General features: G+C 42.5%; 1 protein-coding gene across 3 annotated transcripts in view; it reads right to left on the bottom strand.

Annotated features, from left to right (window-relative positions):
• Positions 1–716: 716 nt before the first annotated feature.
• The window catches only part of kif26aa (kinesin family member 26Aa), a 61361-nt gene continuing 46231 nt past the window's right edge, over positions 717–15846 (bottom strand). For all 3 annotated transcript variants that reach the window (XM_029002976.1, XM_029002978.1, XM_029002977.1), the window contains 11 exons: positions 13989–14198; positions 12474–12567; positions 10881–11143; positions 10524–10707; positions 9187–9346; positions 8479–8641; positions 5163–8178; positions 4664–4857; positions 4133–4153; positions 3467–3617; positions 717–1941 (listed from right to left, as the gene is read on the bottom strand). In XM_029002976.1, the coding sequence (XP_028858809.1) occupies positions 1760–1941; positions 3467–3617; positions 4133–4153; positions 4664–4857; positions 5163–8178; positions 8479–8641; positions 9187–9346; positions 10524–10707; positions 10881–11143; positions 12474–12567; positions 13989–14198 (4638 nt within the window). In that variant the 3' untranslated portion in view covers positions 717–1759. The remainder of the gene's footprint in view (positions 1942–3466; positions 3618–4132; positions 4154–4663; positions 4858–5162; positions 8179–8478; positions 8642–9186; positions 9347–10523; positions 10708–10880; positions 11144–12473; positions 12568–13988; positions 14199–15846) is intronic.

Genomic DNA, 15846 nt, shown 5'->3' on the forward strand with positions numbered 1-15846 from the left:
TTACTCTGGTAAAGTATTCTCTTGATAGTTGACCATGACACACTTCCCTCCTGGAGGGTGATTTTGATCTGAAGGGGTTTTTCTTCACTATTTTCCAGCCCAGTTTTTACCGTGGTCTTCTGTGTCTTTCGGTGCTGCTGAGTTCACCGGTGTGTTGCTTTTTAAGAATGTTTAGCCTAATGATGGCTTGTATCAGTGACAGTTCCTTGGATCTCATATTGAGAGTCGACCACAACAGATTCCAAATGCAGATAGGAATTAAAAATGAGATTGAATTTAAAATGAACTCTAGACCCTTTAACTGCTCCCTGTAAATGAGAGAATAACACACACAAGGCTGAAAACTCAAGCTGAAAGTCTGCAATAAAGATTAGAATTGTGTCTATGTCCCAGTATTTATGGACCCGACTGTAGGTTGAAGTTCTGTAGTGTGATTCTGTATACACAATGGTGTTAAATAATGTACTAAAAATAATGATTCCTGATGTAGCCCTGTATATTTTAAATTCCTACATAGTGATATAAGACTGGGTACAGCTAGTACTGCAGACTACAGAATTCATGCATTACTGTCATCATTTGCTCAAGCTGCCAGCACAATAGATGATTTCTGACTAGTTTTTATAACAGAAAAATAAGTGAAGCTAAGCAACCGTTCAAGATGATAATTCACCATTCATATTTAATCTCTTACTGAAACCCACAACACAAAGAGCTGCAAAGACGAAAGGTAACCTTTATTTAGACTTATCAATTAATGCAGAAAGAACACCAATTTCTTTACAAAGCATTATAAAAAGATGTCAAATAAATTGCGAATGACATATATACATTAAACGTTTGGTAGTCCTTCTTGAGACTTATTTTAAAAAGACAGGTAAAAAAGTTTTACTTAAATAGACAAAATAAATAACAAATTAATAATAAACATAAGTAAGCAAATAAATATGACCAAAATAGACAGGATACATGCAAAAAGTTTACAAAGAGCCTGAGAGATTTGGATTTTGAGGCCTGAATCTATTATTTGCCATTGCATTATAGAATTTGTTATTCATCATTACACATTTCAAGGAAGTCCGGCTGAGCTGTGTGAAAGGGTGAGATGTCACTCAAATAAATAGATCCTAATTTACCAAGCCTTTATTGAGTCTGACTGATGCAAACGAGCGTTTCTGGGCCATACTTTCCTAGTGCTACTGAAGATATATTCCATGGGGAATGTTTGCTAATGTCAAGTCAGTTATGTCTTCTACTTTTACGTGAGTGGGCTGACTGCTGATTGAGAGGCGGAACTTCTGTCGATTTTCAATTTTTTATGAAACCATGAAGGCGTGTAATTATTATTAGTGTGTAATTTCTTCTGAAACCTATAGGGTGTGTGTATGTCAGCACTTACACTCTACTTTCTCGTTCTGGACCATATAAAGAACCTCCTATAGTTAATACATACAGTCCATACAAAATGGCATTTGATTGACTGAGACAAATATAAATACATTTTTTTTCCCCATTTTATCATGGTTTCAAATCTAGCACCAACAAAATAAAAGTTGCAATTTTTAGGATCAAGGCACTTTCCGGCAATGAAACAACACTGAGTCCCCAAAAGTCCAGCCAGTCTTTTCCAGGTCTCTTCTTAATTCAAACCATTGCCATTGTTTAATCTAACTGGTAGTGCTGTACAATGGACCAAGATGAGTTCTCTTGATGCCCTTTAATAATGGCCCAAAGCCATGTCTGCTCAACTCACTTTTGTTCACACTTCCACTTCCTGTTGACCTCCTTGAACTGTTGATGTCGACGCCACAACGTCGAAGCAGGTCTCCATCATCACACGAGACTTGCATAGGTTAACACAGAACTCCAGCTCACCAGTGGCCTGCACCAGAGCTTCAAGGTAGTCCTGTGACTCCACGTCCAGGTCTGGGTCCACCTCAACTAGATTCATGAAGAAAACAAAATTCATTGATGTAAACTGTACACCAGAAGTATAACATACTGTATAGTCCTTAATAAAACTATATGACCGAGAAAATGTATAGCATAGTGGCAATGTATCACATGCTGCATGCTAATTAGTGTCACCATAAAATAACGATATGCTCATTATTGCTCCTTATTTTTTATCAAATTGGTGACACTGATATATATACCAGTCCAACATTTAAATTTCTGTGTTTCTGTTCAGTTGAGTCACTGGAGATCTCAATAGGGAGGTACAAAGGGTGGTACATCTTGAACAACCAGCCATTTGCACACTTTTTTTTAAACTGATAAATCAGTAATTGTCTGCAACATTTAAAGATTATCAGTGCATGAAGATCATTTGCATAATTTGCATATTGCATATGATCATGACAAACATATTTTGAGTGTTTTAATGGGAGGGCCACCAGCACTGCCATATAGAAATATCACCATTTATTAGCACTTTTTTTATTTGTAGAAACACAGTTTTGCACCTTTCATTTGTTTGAATGAATGCACATTTATTAATCTATGTTACTTGTTTGAATTGTGACAAATTAATCTAAATGCTTTCATTAATCTAATTTTCTGATGCTGTTTTCTTAAAAAAACAAACATAGATTGTCTCGTATTCAGAATTATTAAGAAGCTGCATGTTGACATGTATTACAATTGACATTGATAAAGTTATTGCCACACAAGAACAATGTGCAATGTTCAATTGAATATTTAACTAGAATTCTAAACAGAGTGACATGATAACATGCAGTATTGTAGGTCCCATATTGTTATTTTGTGAGCAACCTCCATTGCTGGAATGAAAGAGTGGAATGGAGCCCCAGGCTCTGTGGCTCTTACAGCCCCTCATTTGCACCATAAATTGTAAAAGGGTGACTGGTGAAGCACATCACCCCCCATCAGGACTCTACCCAAGACAGCAGCTGCAGATGAATGGTAAAGATCTCTTGGCCAGGGGTAAGGGAAGATTGCTGTAGGAAAATAATGCCTTATTGATTCACAGACGTCTGCACATGCCCAGACAGTCACATGTAGAGGCCAGTTCACAAGGACAATCTTTCTGATAATGGTTTGGTGTACGCATGTGAGGAGATTTTCTTTTTTTTTTTTTATTTACAAAAGAATTAGCCTTCCTTCATCAGCAATTTCACCTAATAAAAACACTTTTCATTCATCGGACTCACCGCCTTTTTATTTATTAACATGCAATTAATTGGGCAATAGAACATGGAGCATTGTGGATAAGAACAATGAAAGCTGTTATTCATTCTTACATTTAAAAACCAAACCATAGTTTGTGTTTAACAGTGTGAAAGGTCAGAATGCGTCTAAATGAGATACGAGAATATCTCAAGGCAAACCTCAAGCATCGCTCATCATGTATGACAATATGAGGAACATCTCAAAAGGCATATATAGCTGCAGGTCTGTGGTGGTATTCATAGCTTCGTTCATATCCAAATAATCCTGTACTCACACTCTCCCATCCACTTGCCAGGGTCCAGCATCAGTCGTGACTTAGCGTCCTCCAGCTCCCCTTTCAGCCTCTCATGCTTGGCCCTCAGCTCCCTGATCCGCTGCTGCCGCTTCTCCAGCATCCTGAGGCGAGCGTTGAAGTACTGAAGACCCTGCAGGAAAGCATAAAAGAGGTGTAGCAGCCCACGCTGGCCACCGACACCACACTGCCCTGTGTTCGAGAATCAGATGGTGCCTGGGCACCCATCCACCATGAACATTCAGTGGCGTGTATCAGCCAGCCCTGCTGTGAGGCTTCAGTTTATACTGCAGGAGATTTGGCCAAATTGAATCAAGGGACGTCAGCTCCTGCCCACTGGCAGGATTAATTAGAATAGCACTGGGAATAAAATTAGCAGCCATGTTAAGCTCTCACTGGCACTTAATCACTTGCAGATACGTTTGTTTGAGGATTAGGCAGATGCACAGACAAAAAGGACATGCTACTGAAAGGTGGAATCAAGGAACAAACTATCCAAAAATCACAATGATTCATTTTTTGTGAAAAAGTACATTTGTGCACCTAAGCAATTGTTTTTTTGCAGTCACAACACTATGAACAAAATATTTTAGCTGTTACAGTGGTTCAGTTTCTGATACAAACTGTGCCCATCTATTCCAAACATACCTTTTCAACATCATGAAACGGCTGTCAGAAAAAAAATGGAGAAGAGAAGAGAAAAATTGAATAAGTGCACACTAATGGAAATAATGAATTGACGGTCATTCATCTACTTTTCATCTCAGTTACACCCAAATGCAACATACACACATAAATGGGTTCTCCCTTTTTATTATGCTGCCAGGTTCCTCAGCTCCTCTCAACAAGGAGCTGAAAATCATCTTTTCCTAATTGAAAATAAATCACAGCAATGCTCAGCTGAGTTAATGTCTTTCCCTCTTGACTTCTCCACACAATTGACTGGGCGTCTGTGTTTGACTCCAGGGAATGGTTAATGACCCATGCCTGCTAGGCCATAAAGAGCGATTGGCCAAGTCTCAGACAGCCCAGCAAACATTCATTCATCACTGCCCAAGCCTTGATCTTTTCTCACTTCTCTTTCTCCCTTGCTGTTTTTCCACAAATCAAAGTGCCAGATCTGAGTTTACTGAAGTTTACAGCATGTTTTATGAACATGCCATTCTTTCTCATTCATACCTCAGTAGTTAGGCCCTCTTTATGCCTCTGCAGCCTCTCCACATCATCAATCTCATAGACTTTAATTTCAAATGGTTCCTTCAGAGCACCACCTAAAGGGGGCAAATCCACCCACTGCCCAGTCGCTCCGGCCTTCCGACCCAGGGAGGAAGTGTCCGGAAGGGGGGCTGGGATTAATCGTCGCCTCTGGAGGCCTGAAAAAAGAATGTGAAAGCAGGTTCAATAGCCTGTATACCATGGTTGTGCATGTAAGCATGTTCTTTAATATTTAAAGTGACTCTAGAACATATCACTGATATGTTTCTTCAGACTATACATAGGGCATTCAAGTGTGTGAGTCAAAAAGCATTTTCAGTGTCTGCATTAGGTTTTAATGCCAGATAAAATCCACACATCTACACAATATACTGTCCATTACATTACGAAAGATACGAAAAGGTGTCACTAAGCATTTTTTTAAACAAATAAACAGTTTGCACCTATGGTACACTAAACTCACCATTGGATCTTTTCTTAGGAGACTTGGAAGCCCTGGCTCGACTTGATGTAGACACTCCACTCTCACTCATAGAGTCATGAGTGGAAGAGGCACTGCCTGTTGTTTCACTATCACGGATCATGCTCTCGTATCCACTGCTTCCACCACTGTGGTAGAACAGAGCTGTGCGACCCATTGCTGGGGGTAACTCTCCACTAAGAACACTGCTGTTGTCACTGCCATGGCCACTGCTGTACTGTTGAGGTCTACGAGGGGCTGTGATCTTGCTGTAAGGTGAAGGCAGTGCAACCGGTGTTGAGCTCTTTCCAGGATGTACAGCCCCATCACTGCCACTCTCTGGCTGATCAGCAGAGCCCTTGAGGTGTTTTTTGTGACTCCCAGAAGCTAGTTCACTGACCCGGCTGTTAGCGGCACGAACAGCTTGCTTTGTGCCCATTATAGTGCCTCTTCCTGGCTTGCCATTAGCTCCCACCATGGAGCGAGTTGGGGTCTTTCCAGAAGGAGGTAGGCTAGCATTGCGTGAAGTTGAAGTAAGGGATTTGGTAAAAGAGCTTAAAGTCTTTGAGCCATTTGTAGATGAAGACTTTGTTTTGTTGCCATTGGTACCAATAGCCTTAGAACCGATACTGGCTTTGACCTGCACTAGTCTATTTGTTCCAGTAGAAGCTGAGGATGTAGATGTAGCAACAGGACTAGGTGTTGAAGCAGGTACACCAAGCTTTGGTACTATCCTGCCAAATCTGCCATTGTTGCCCAAGCTTGTGCCACTATTCTCTCTAGAGTGTCCAGGTTTGGATTCCACAGAAATTACACTGTCGGATCGTTCCAAGGAAACCAGACTACCAACGAATCTTCCACCATCACCTTTACCTACCTGTGCTTTTAAACTAGATGTAGACTTTGAGCTCGATGTTTTGAGACTAATAAAATCGGTGCGAAACTGAGCATCAAATTCCTCTACAGAAGCTGATGATTTGGGCAGTAATGGTCTCCCTGCATCACTGGGTGACCTAATTGCACCAGGTGACAATGCAATTTTTACCCTAAGATCCAGACTGGGTTTTTGAAATTGATGCGCAGGAGGAGAAATGCTTTCTGTCTTTGAAGGTATGCTGCCTTTCTGCCCATTATTTCTTTTTCCCAAGGATGAGAATTGTATGCTTGCTGTTAGATGTTCACTCTCCAACATAGATTCCATTGAACTGTGCTGTACTGAGACAGTCCCAAGAGTGGTGGCTCCTCGTTTTAGCTGTGGCATCCTGGTGAGGCTCTCTCCTTTCTTGCTACCGGACCTCTCACAGCCATCTACAACTCTCTGGCTTGTGCAGTAAATCTGTGCTTTGGGTGGTCGAGGTACGCTATTGCTGTTTCCGTTTGGTTTCCTACAAGGAATAACACTCTGGACATTTCTAAACGGCTTGCCTAAGGAACCATGTTCATTCAACTTGGGATCAACTGGTCCACAACTTGACTGAAACAATGTGTCATCTGGCTTGCATTCCTGCTTTAGCAGGTCACGGCTACAGCTAGTGCTTGGAGCAACGGATGAGGTAGGCTTTGCTTTCCTGGGTAAAGTAGCATGAGCATGAGTTGGTTGCAAGGTGTTTAACGTATTTGTTCTTCCTGTTTTTTGGCCTCTCAGGAATGATTTGGTTTCTGGAGAAGATTGGAAGTGTTTGCAGGGGCTTGCTGTTTCACTGTCAGCATCTGAAAAGAAAATGCCACTGTCACCCAGAGTGTTTTTGGCTATGTTCTGTGAAATCAGGACAGAGGAGGTGCTTCCTGCTCTCTTGGTCTTACTCCTACATTTGAGGCCTTTGGAAGAACCTCCATTATACGGTGTGCACACACTCATTTCACTGGACCAGCAAGAGGTGGACAGCTGACCACTTCCATGGAAGGCAAACACCTGTTCACCTGACTGCCTGGTTGTCTCTGGGTTCCTTTCCAATTTGAGCATTTCAGAGGTGTAGGCATCGTATTCATCATTAATGCTGCTTATGATGCTGACTGGCCGTGAACCAGAGGCTAGGGCCTGCAAGGAACAGTCACTGTTAAAGCTAATGATGCTTGATGGTCTACCATTATCTGGAACCAGATTTACAGGCAGCTCTTCTACCAATGTGAAGACCAGTTCATCCTCCCCATTGAGCGACACAGGCTGCTGCAAAGTAACTGTGGCTCTTAGTAAATCCCTTTCAAGGCACCTGCCCCTCAGGGATGCCCGAAGTTGACCCATTTCCAAGGTCCTCCTTGTTTGAGGAGGTCTTTCAAAGGAAGTCAGGCTCTTGTGTTCACCTTGCCTCAAAGTGTGTTGGCTCATTCCCACTGGGGGTGTCCGGCCAACTGAGATAAAACTTTCTGTTCTGGATGAACTTGGAAGAGATGGAACAGTGTCATGCTTTGGTAACGTTCCTTTATTTAGATACACCTTCTCTCGTACAACAGGCTCAGAGTTCTGTGGTAAGGACAAGGCAGATTGTGAGATGGAATGTTCTGTTTCAGTCTGAAGTGGGAGTGGGTGATTGGATGCTGAAGCATGTGGAAATGCCTTGACAGACTCCTCTGGGGGTTTGGAAGTTCCACTGTGATGCTTAGAGACTGCCTGGGATCCCTTGCATTCTCCTGTAAAAGAGGACTGGCCTTCACTGCCATCAATGCACTCCAGTCGTTCTTGTAGTTCAGCAAATGTGTTACACTTGAAGTGGTCCCCATCTGACACGGGGCTTTCTTTCACACGCTTCTTGTTAAGAGAGGGGATGATGGGAACAAACGCAGGAGGGCCCTCATGATCACTGAGCTCACGATCGGAAATGTGGGCCCCTCCAGGCCCAACGTATATCACTGTGTCACAGGAATGCTCACTGCTTGATGAGTAGTCTGGGTCACTGTTCAGCAACAAAGGCATGTCTGGATCAAGGGCTACAGTCCTGGGATGAAACGGTCTTAAATGTGGTGGCCGGCGAATCGGTCCTTCCTCGCAAGAGCTCTCACCACCAGATGAGCTGGACGCATACTGCAGAAAGGGGAAATATATCAACATTCAAAACAAATTACACAAAATAAATCTCACTATAAACTATGAAATCACTTACATTGGACAGCACCTTTCAAATATGTTCAATTGCACAATGTATGGATAATTATATATAGATTTAATTTGCTTGGAAGCTACCTTTTCCCCAGGGAAATCAATATGAAAAGAAAACGTGACACTGGACCCAAATCCCATTTCTAGTAATATGACTTTTCAATTGAAACTAAGCAGGGCTGCCAGCTTCCAGAAATGAGAATATACCCACACACATTTTTTCACCTTAGATTTCTTCTGCCTCATGCGTTGAATGCGCGAGGCCAGCTGCACAGTGGTGAGGGTCTGAGCATAACAGACTGGAGAATCAGAGATGTGGGCGATCATAGTGGTTCTGCAGTTGATGTTGCCCAGAGATTCCCTCAGTAGCATGGTGAGCTTGCTGTCCCTGAAAAATACATCAAAAAAGGATGTCATTAGGCAAAAAAAAAAAAATCACCAAGCTTGACAGCCCCCACTCCTGCACAACTTGGCATGACTGGTTCCTTTTATTCTGATGGCTGACTGAGGCAACCTGCACCACCTTTTTTCTGGTTGTCTATTTTATCATCAGCCCAAGAAGAAATTAAAACAGTATATTGTTTATTTTCTGTTGAACATTCTCACAGGCTTTTCCATAATGCCAATTTCAGGACATGATCCATATATCCATATAATATAAATGCCATCAATAACCTCCCACTACCATTCATTCAACCTCCCACAGCTTTCCCATTTCAAACAAAGCTAATTGGCTCCATTGATTAGCAAACCAAACACATTTCTGAACCTATGCACAGCAACTAATGGCAAATATTTAACTTTTTTAATATACTTTAATCTACAATTTGCAAACAAATATTATATTATATTATATTACATTATATTATACGGAGAGAAACACACACACACACACACACACACACACAAACACACCATTTGTGTTTTATATACCTATATGGGACATGCTTGGCTCCATTTGCCAGAGCAAGAATGACATTTCCAAGGGCGCTGAGTGACAGACATTGGCCTCCACCTCCATCCCTTGTTTGGCTGACATCCACCTCACAGCTACCCAGGTCCAAGAGATGCAGACGGCTGCGTCCCCCAGAAACTGGACAAGAAACAAAAACTGCTTATTCTGAAGAGAGAACTCATGTAATTCCAGCCAAATGGAATCCAGAAAACTGTATTTGGGGCAAAAAATAATGATAATAACTTTTTGGTCCACAAATCAAAAACCGTATGATTAAGCATGGAATACAATAGTGACCATTAACCTCATGACAGGATTCTGGAAACTCTCTAAGGAATGGTAATGCAAATCAGCCTTTCACAGCTTCCACCGTATGGTCTAAAAAAGCTGCGTGAGACCGAGCAGTGGGGGACTTAGCCGCAGCCTCAGAACATACAGAACACAAATGAATTCAGGTTGAGGCGAGAACCTGTGCAGAAGTGGAGCAGAGACGAGTGTAATGCTAATGACGGTGGCTGTGCTGTACTAATGAAAATGTATAGACTGCCTTTCCTACAATAGGTGGAATCAAATTATGCAAATTAATAAATGTCCTGTTGAAACATTCTTTTTAATGCAATCAATGAACGGCACTCATTGAACACATTACTATTTTTATGAATGCTGAACTGAAAGCAAATTCTTACAGATGATGAATGTGAAGGGAGTGTCGTTTCCTCTTGTGAGAGTAGCGCTTTTGTCTTATGTGCTTTTGAAGCCCTCATTATACTTTTGCTGGATCCATTCTGCATTAAAGCATTTTTTTAATATAAAAAAGTAACCTATGGATTTTCTTTTAAATTGCCTTGTAAATATAGGCAGAGATTTTTACAGTTCATTTTGTGGAAGAGAAAACTTTTTTATTGATAATATTTATTTTTTAATGAACTATGAATGTGAACTAATTCATTTTCATTTGTATGAACCAAACTGTGGGTAACACAGTTAGTACCACAGTTAGTACCATTGTGTCCCTGAGCAAGAACCTCCAATGTCTCCAGGGGGACTGTCCCTGTAACTACTGATTGTAAGTCACTCTGAATAAACGTAAATGCAACTGGCACAAAATTGCCAAATCAGTGAAGAAGCAGTGGAGCAGGCAAATTCAGTTAAATTTAGCAGATCAGAAAATTTACCCAGCAAATGAAAGGTTTAATGGTGTGGCACTGATCCACTGGAGGGTCCTGTGACTGAAAAGTACATCGACATGCACAGCAGCAAGGTTCTTCACCCAGTTAATGGCACAAGGACACACTCACATACACAGAACACATACTTCCTCCCTTAGCACTCTTCTCCGTGCGGTACTGGTGGACATGGAGGGTGAAGAGCATGTGGGAATTCTTGCGCATTTCGTCCTCGCAGTCTGGCCGGCTGGTGCTCCGGGCTGCCAGGGCCGTGTCCAGATAGAAGGCAGCCTTCTCTGCTGACCACGCATGTAGCTCAGCTTGATTTTGGAGCTAAACAAGGGCATGGTGGCCAAATCAATTAAATCCATACAAAGCCTGGCAGTGAGCTCAGCACACTGAGGCCATTAAAAAGACATCAGTGTACAGTGGGGTTCACAATACAACAATTTAATCAGGAAATACACACAGCAAAGGCAATTTAATAACAAATTGAATTGTATTACCTGGGATCCGGAGACAGGGTCCTCGTGTAGGTACACACCTGGAGACATGCTGCCCTGCGAGCTGCCTGAAGACGCATCAGACAGCAGGTCCTGCAGGGCTTCATCACGACCACAGATCTCCACAGCCGAAACCCTCACAGAGAACCTGCATCCGGCCTTGTCCTTCCTCTCCTCGATGAGCTTGAAGAGCCAGTGGATGGCACAGGGAGCCACTCCTAGGCTCTGGGAGGAGCTGTCTTTACCAATCATGGTGTATGTCTTACCTGCGAGAGAAAATATAAGAATAAGAATGCAAACTCATTCTAATTGGTGCAGTTGGTTCAATTTAAGCAGCTCACGGTTTATTTATAGAACTGTGAGATCAGTAATTATGACAGAATCACACATCTCATTAACAGCTGTAAAAAAAGGCCTGACTGACAGAGTAACATCAGAGCTCAAAGATTATTGAATGGGAGATGACAGCAGGGCAAGTAGAAGACGTACATGTACTGAACTTAATCAAATATTACTTTACTTATTACTCGGTACCAGATAATTTGCAGCATTGCTCAATATTTCTGTAGAATGTTTGATGTGATGTTTGATTGCATCTTTTACTGAGATTAACTAAAAAATCACAATCAGCATGGCTGTTCTGAACTACTGCATGTGCATGTCCTAATAAATAACAACAATAATAATAATGAGCATGTTTTGGTAATACAGTATTTATTGGAAAATGGATTTTTGATGGGACATGGGATAATTCTCTTTCAATTCCTCAATTCCTGAACTAGATTAGTTATTGTGTCTTTAGATATTTTTTTTTGCACAGAAAGGGACTTAGATTAAAGCTATAGCTACTGGCCTAGCGGGGCAGTGGTGGCCTAGCGGTTAAGGAAGCGGCACCATAAACAGAAGGTTGCCGGTTCGAATACCGATCCGCCAAGGTGCCACTGAGGTGCCACTGAGCAAAGCACCGTCCCCACACACTGCTCCCTGGGCGCCTGTCATGGCTGCCCACTGCTCATTCAGGGTGATGGGATAAATGCAGAGGACACACTGTGTGTGCTGTGCTGCTGTGTATCACATGTGACAATCCCTTTACTTTTGTAGTACGGGGTGGGCCATTTATATGGATACACCTTAATAAAATGGGAATGGTTGGTGGGCCATTTATATGGATACACCTTAATAAAATGGGAATGGTTGGTGGGCCATTTATATGGATACACCTTTATAAAATGGGAAGCGGTCAGAAACTTGTAAATAGCTCATGAAAGAATACAGTTACGTTAAAACAAGCACACCATTGTTTTTCTTGTGAAATTACCAATAAATTTGATGTGTCACATGACCCTCTTCCTATTGAAAAAACAAAAGCTGGATGCAAGAAGGCCGACTTCAAAATGGCCACTATGGTCACCACCCATCTTGAAAAGTTTGCCCCCTCACATATACTAATGTGCCACAAACAGGACGTTAATATCACCAACCATTCCCATTTTATTAAGGTGTATCCATATAAATGGCCCACCCTGTGGTACGACTCTACAGCCCATAACAAATCAATGGTGACCAGCTTTGGGTCAAAGGAACAACGTGGCTCACCCAGATTGGCATGGCCGAAACAGAAGATGCAGCCGTCTGCTCCGTTCACCACTGACTGTATGACCTCGGCCACTGTTCCTGAGCACACCTCTGCCTGTGGATACAAAACAGGGATCAGGCAGAATTCACACCAGACGTAAATAAAACAGAGCCATCAGATGATCGTCTAAACTCCTGCACCATAGGAGCATCCTGACGGGAAACAGGCGAGCCCTACAGAAGGTGGTTCGATCAGCTGAACGCACCATCGGTACCAAGCTCCCTGACCTTCAATCGATCTACAGCAAGACCAGGGCCAGCAAGATAGTGAAGGACCTCAACCACCCCAACAATGGACTGTTCTCTCTGCTGCGATCATGGAAGTGCTTCTGCTCCCTGAAGTCCAACACAGAGAGAATGAGGAGGAGCTTCTTCCTGCAGGCCATATGAGCTCTCAACCACAACACAGGCATTTCACTGCATATCATACCCTGTATGACTGTGTATGTGACAATTAAAATTTAGTCGTAGTCAGTATTCCATTTAGGTTGCTGAAGAGTGTCATGCTGCAATCACACACACACACACACACACACACACTTTCTTTTGGGAGTATGTGACAATACAGTGATGACTTACTCACAGACCTATACAAATTTTTATACCTAAATAAAATATTCTCTCTATACACTGAGAAGTTAATTACCCTGCTCCTCCCAAATCCAGCACATATTCCCTTATATTCAGCTGAAATAGAGTTACCATGTCATGCTGCAGAAGAAGACCTGCCCCTTTTATCTGACTGAGGAAGTCATCAGTGAGATGTCACTTCCCTGGCAGCTGTGGCATCATCTCATCTCAGCCACGCTTCTGAGCATATGTGTGTCAGAGAGCGTGCGCGTGAGAGAGAGAGAGAGAGAGGCGGGGAGACAGGACGAGTGAGGGAACGAGTGCGGCGTCGCCTTCTTGTTTTCATCACGATGACATGGATCCCCTGAACTCTTCACCTACCCACTTAGTGAAGAGTTTACTCTCTGACTGAGAGGGAAGCACCACACAGACAACTGGGGCTGCCAATCATTCAATTATAGACGACAATTATTAATCATGCAAAACATTGCAATTAACCATTTCGTTGTCAATTTTTCATTTTAGCATTAAACCTAGACTTATTCTTGTGTGCATATTGCATCAGGGAACCGCTGTCAAAAACCTGACTTATAATTATTCTCTCCTTCCAGTGAGTCAGCGTTGATGGGATGGAACAGCATAGTTTTGAATAGAATAGTTTCTCGGACTGACACCTTTCTTTCATGAAGTCAACGCCCCCTCTGTTATATCAGGTTCTCCTTTCTCGTCTGGCTTAAAGCCAATTTCTGTTTATAGAAATAATCGTGGTCAGATGCAATAATCGTGAGCGAGTGATTGTGTAATAATCCTATATGAGAAGAGCCTGTAGACGCAGCTTCATTCAGTGCTCAGCATATTCTGTTATGCTGACCTCATTAACACACTTAACCTCTGCGGAGGACTTACTTGTGATGCATCCTGGGGGAAGATGGCATCGAAGGTGAACATTTTTGGAGCAGCAGCGGGTGGGCGTTTCTGTCCACTTGCATGGTGCATGTTGAAGGGAGTCTCCAGTAGGGTCAGCTGTTTCTTGTGGCTATCGACCTTCAGGAAGGACATGGACTCCGAGGTGTCGTGATTCCCATGGGAAGGGCATATACGCACCATAACTTTGACCTGTGGATGTACAGAAACACTTCAAACCTACAGAAGGAGCTAGGGAGTTTCCGTTTCACACTTCTGTTGGGCCCGCGGTGGCTTGCAATGTGAGAGAGAAGTGCCATGCTAATGTCCTTCAGCTGCCTTGCCAAGGTTCAAGGATTAACCCCTTCCTCCAGCTGCATCATGGATGAGATACAACTTGGCAGCGGAGGGATGTTCAAATTCCCAACGTCTCCTTCTTCCAGGACAGGAATATCCCTGCCAGTGATATCGGAGTGACTGCAGGACCAACCAGTTATTTATCTGACACTTCTGTGTAGGTCTGACAGAGGACCACTTGTAGTGATCCGAAGGAAACAAAGAGGGTGGTGGCAGGGAATATTAAAGATAAAAGAAAAGATAAAAGCAATGGAAATGTAGCAACTGTCATGCCCTGGACTTAGAAAGTATTTCACTGTTTCTAGAAATAACAACTGAATTTTGTTTTATTACTATACTCTAATCCAATACTATTGAATGATTAAGCTTTCAGAGCATTTAATCATATATTTAAATACATGATTAACACTATTAATGTAATTTAAGTAAATGTCATATTAAAGAACCTTTTTTAATAAATGAGGAACAGCAGCAACACTGCAGAGGAACAAATCATTCCAGCTTCCCAGACCTTCGTAGCAGAAGATAATTCAAGTAACCTGGATGAGGCTCAGCGATGAGGTCATGACCCTCCAGAGTAGTCACAGATGATCATAATAGCTAATGTTTAGTTTGTTTAAATGATCTTGATCGTTAGCTTCACTTCGCCTTATTTTGTCGAGTGCAGCTCCACAGAAGGAATCTGTACCCATCACCTCTACACACCGCTCACATTCCCTCACGCTGATTTGTCTTGGTCCTTTTACACCTCTTGTGATTGGTGCCGTGTTAAAAGCTGCACCAGCAGGATCTGGGATGGCCTGAGTGCTGAAACAGCACAACTTCCGTATCGCGTACGCTCCCTGTTTACCGCTTCACTTTCACTGCCACAAGGGCTCAGCAATAAACAGCTGGCAGTTTACAGGCGATAAAGAATCCAATTCGCTAACAATGAACGACTCGGTTTCCACAGTCGAATGTCTATTTCTCTGAAACGGAGCGGCACAGCTTTCCCTCTCCTGATCATCTACAACCATCAGCATCTACGTGTTTTGCTTTTTCCTCCTTGTCCTTATCAGGCCTCTGTTGGTATAATCTTGGTAATGTATGGGCAGATGTCTTAGATATGTAGATTCATCACACCTGCCTCCGAGAGGCTTAATTACCATCTTAATTTTATCCAGTAGACAGATCATTAACGGATCTTACGACTGTGTACAGCTGCAGCGTTTCTGCATGCAACACGTGTCTCGTTCTCTCAAGGGAGAACAGCGTTCACGTGAGAAAATCGGGTGATATGATGATAGTATTTTTGCACTACAAAAACACAGACACGACAGACTATCGATGACAGGGTTAATCAGAGTAAAGCCGGACTTTTAAACTACAAGTCAACATGTTCGTCTAACTAATGTATTATGGTAATATGATCAGTAGTTGAGCTTCAACAGGACAGGGGGGCACGGATTCTCAGAATAAGTCACACAATGACGTTCCAGTCCATCAGCAAGGTAGATCCATTCTA

This window comes from Denticeps clupeoides, chromosome 14 (genome assembly GCF_900700375.1).
Source record: "Denticeps clupeoides chromosome 14, fDenClu1.1, whole genome shotgun sequence".
Classification (NCBI taxonomy): domain Eukaryota; kingdom Metazoa; phylum Chordata; class Actinopteri; order Clupeiformes; family Denticipitidae; genus Denticeps; species Denticeps clupeoides.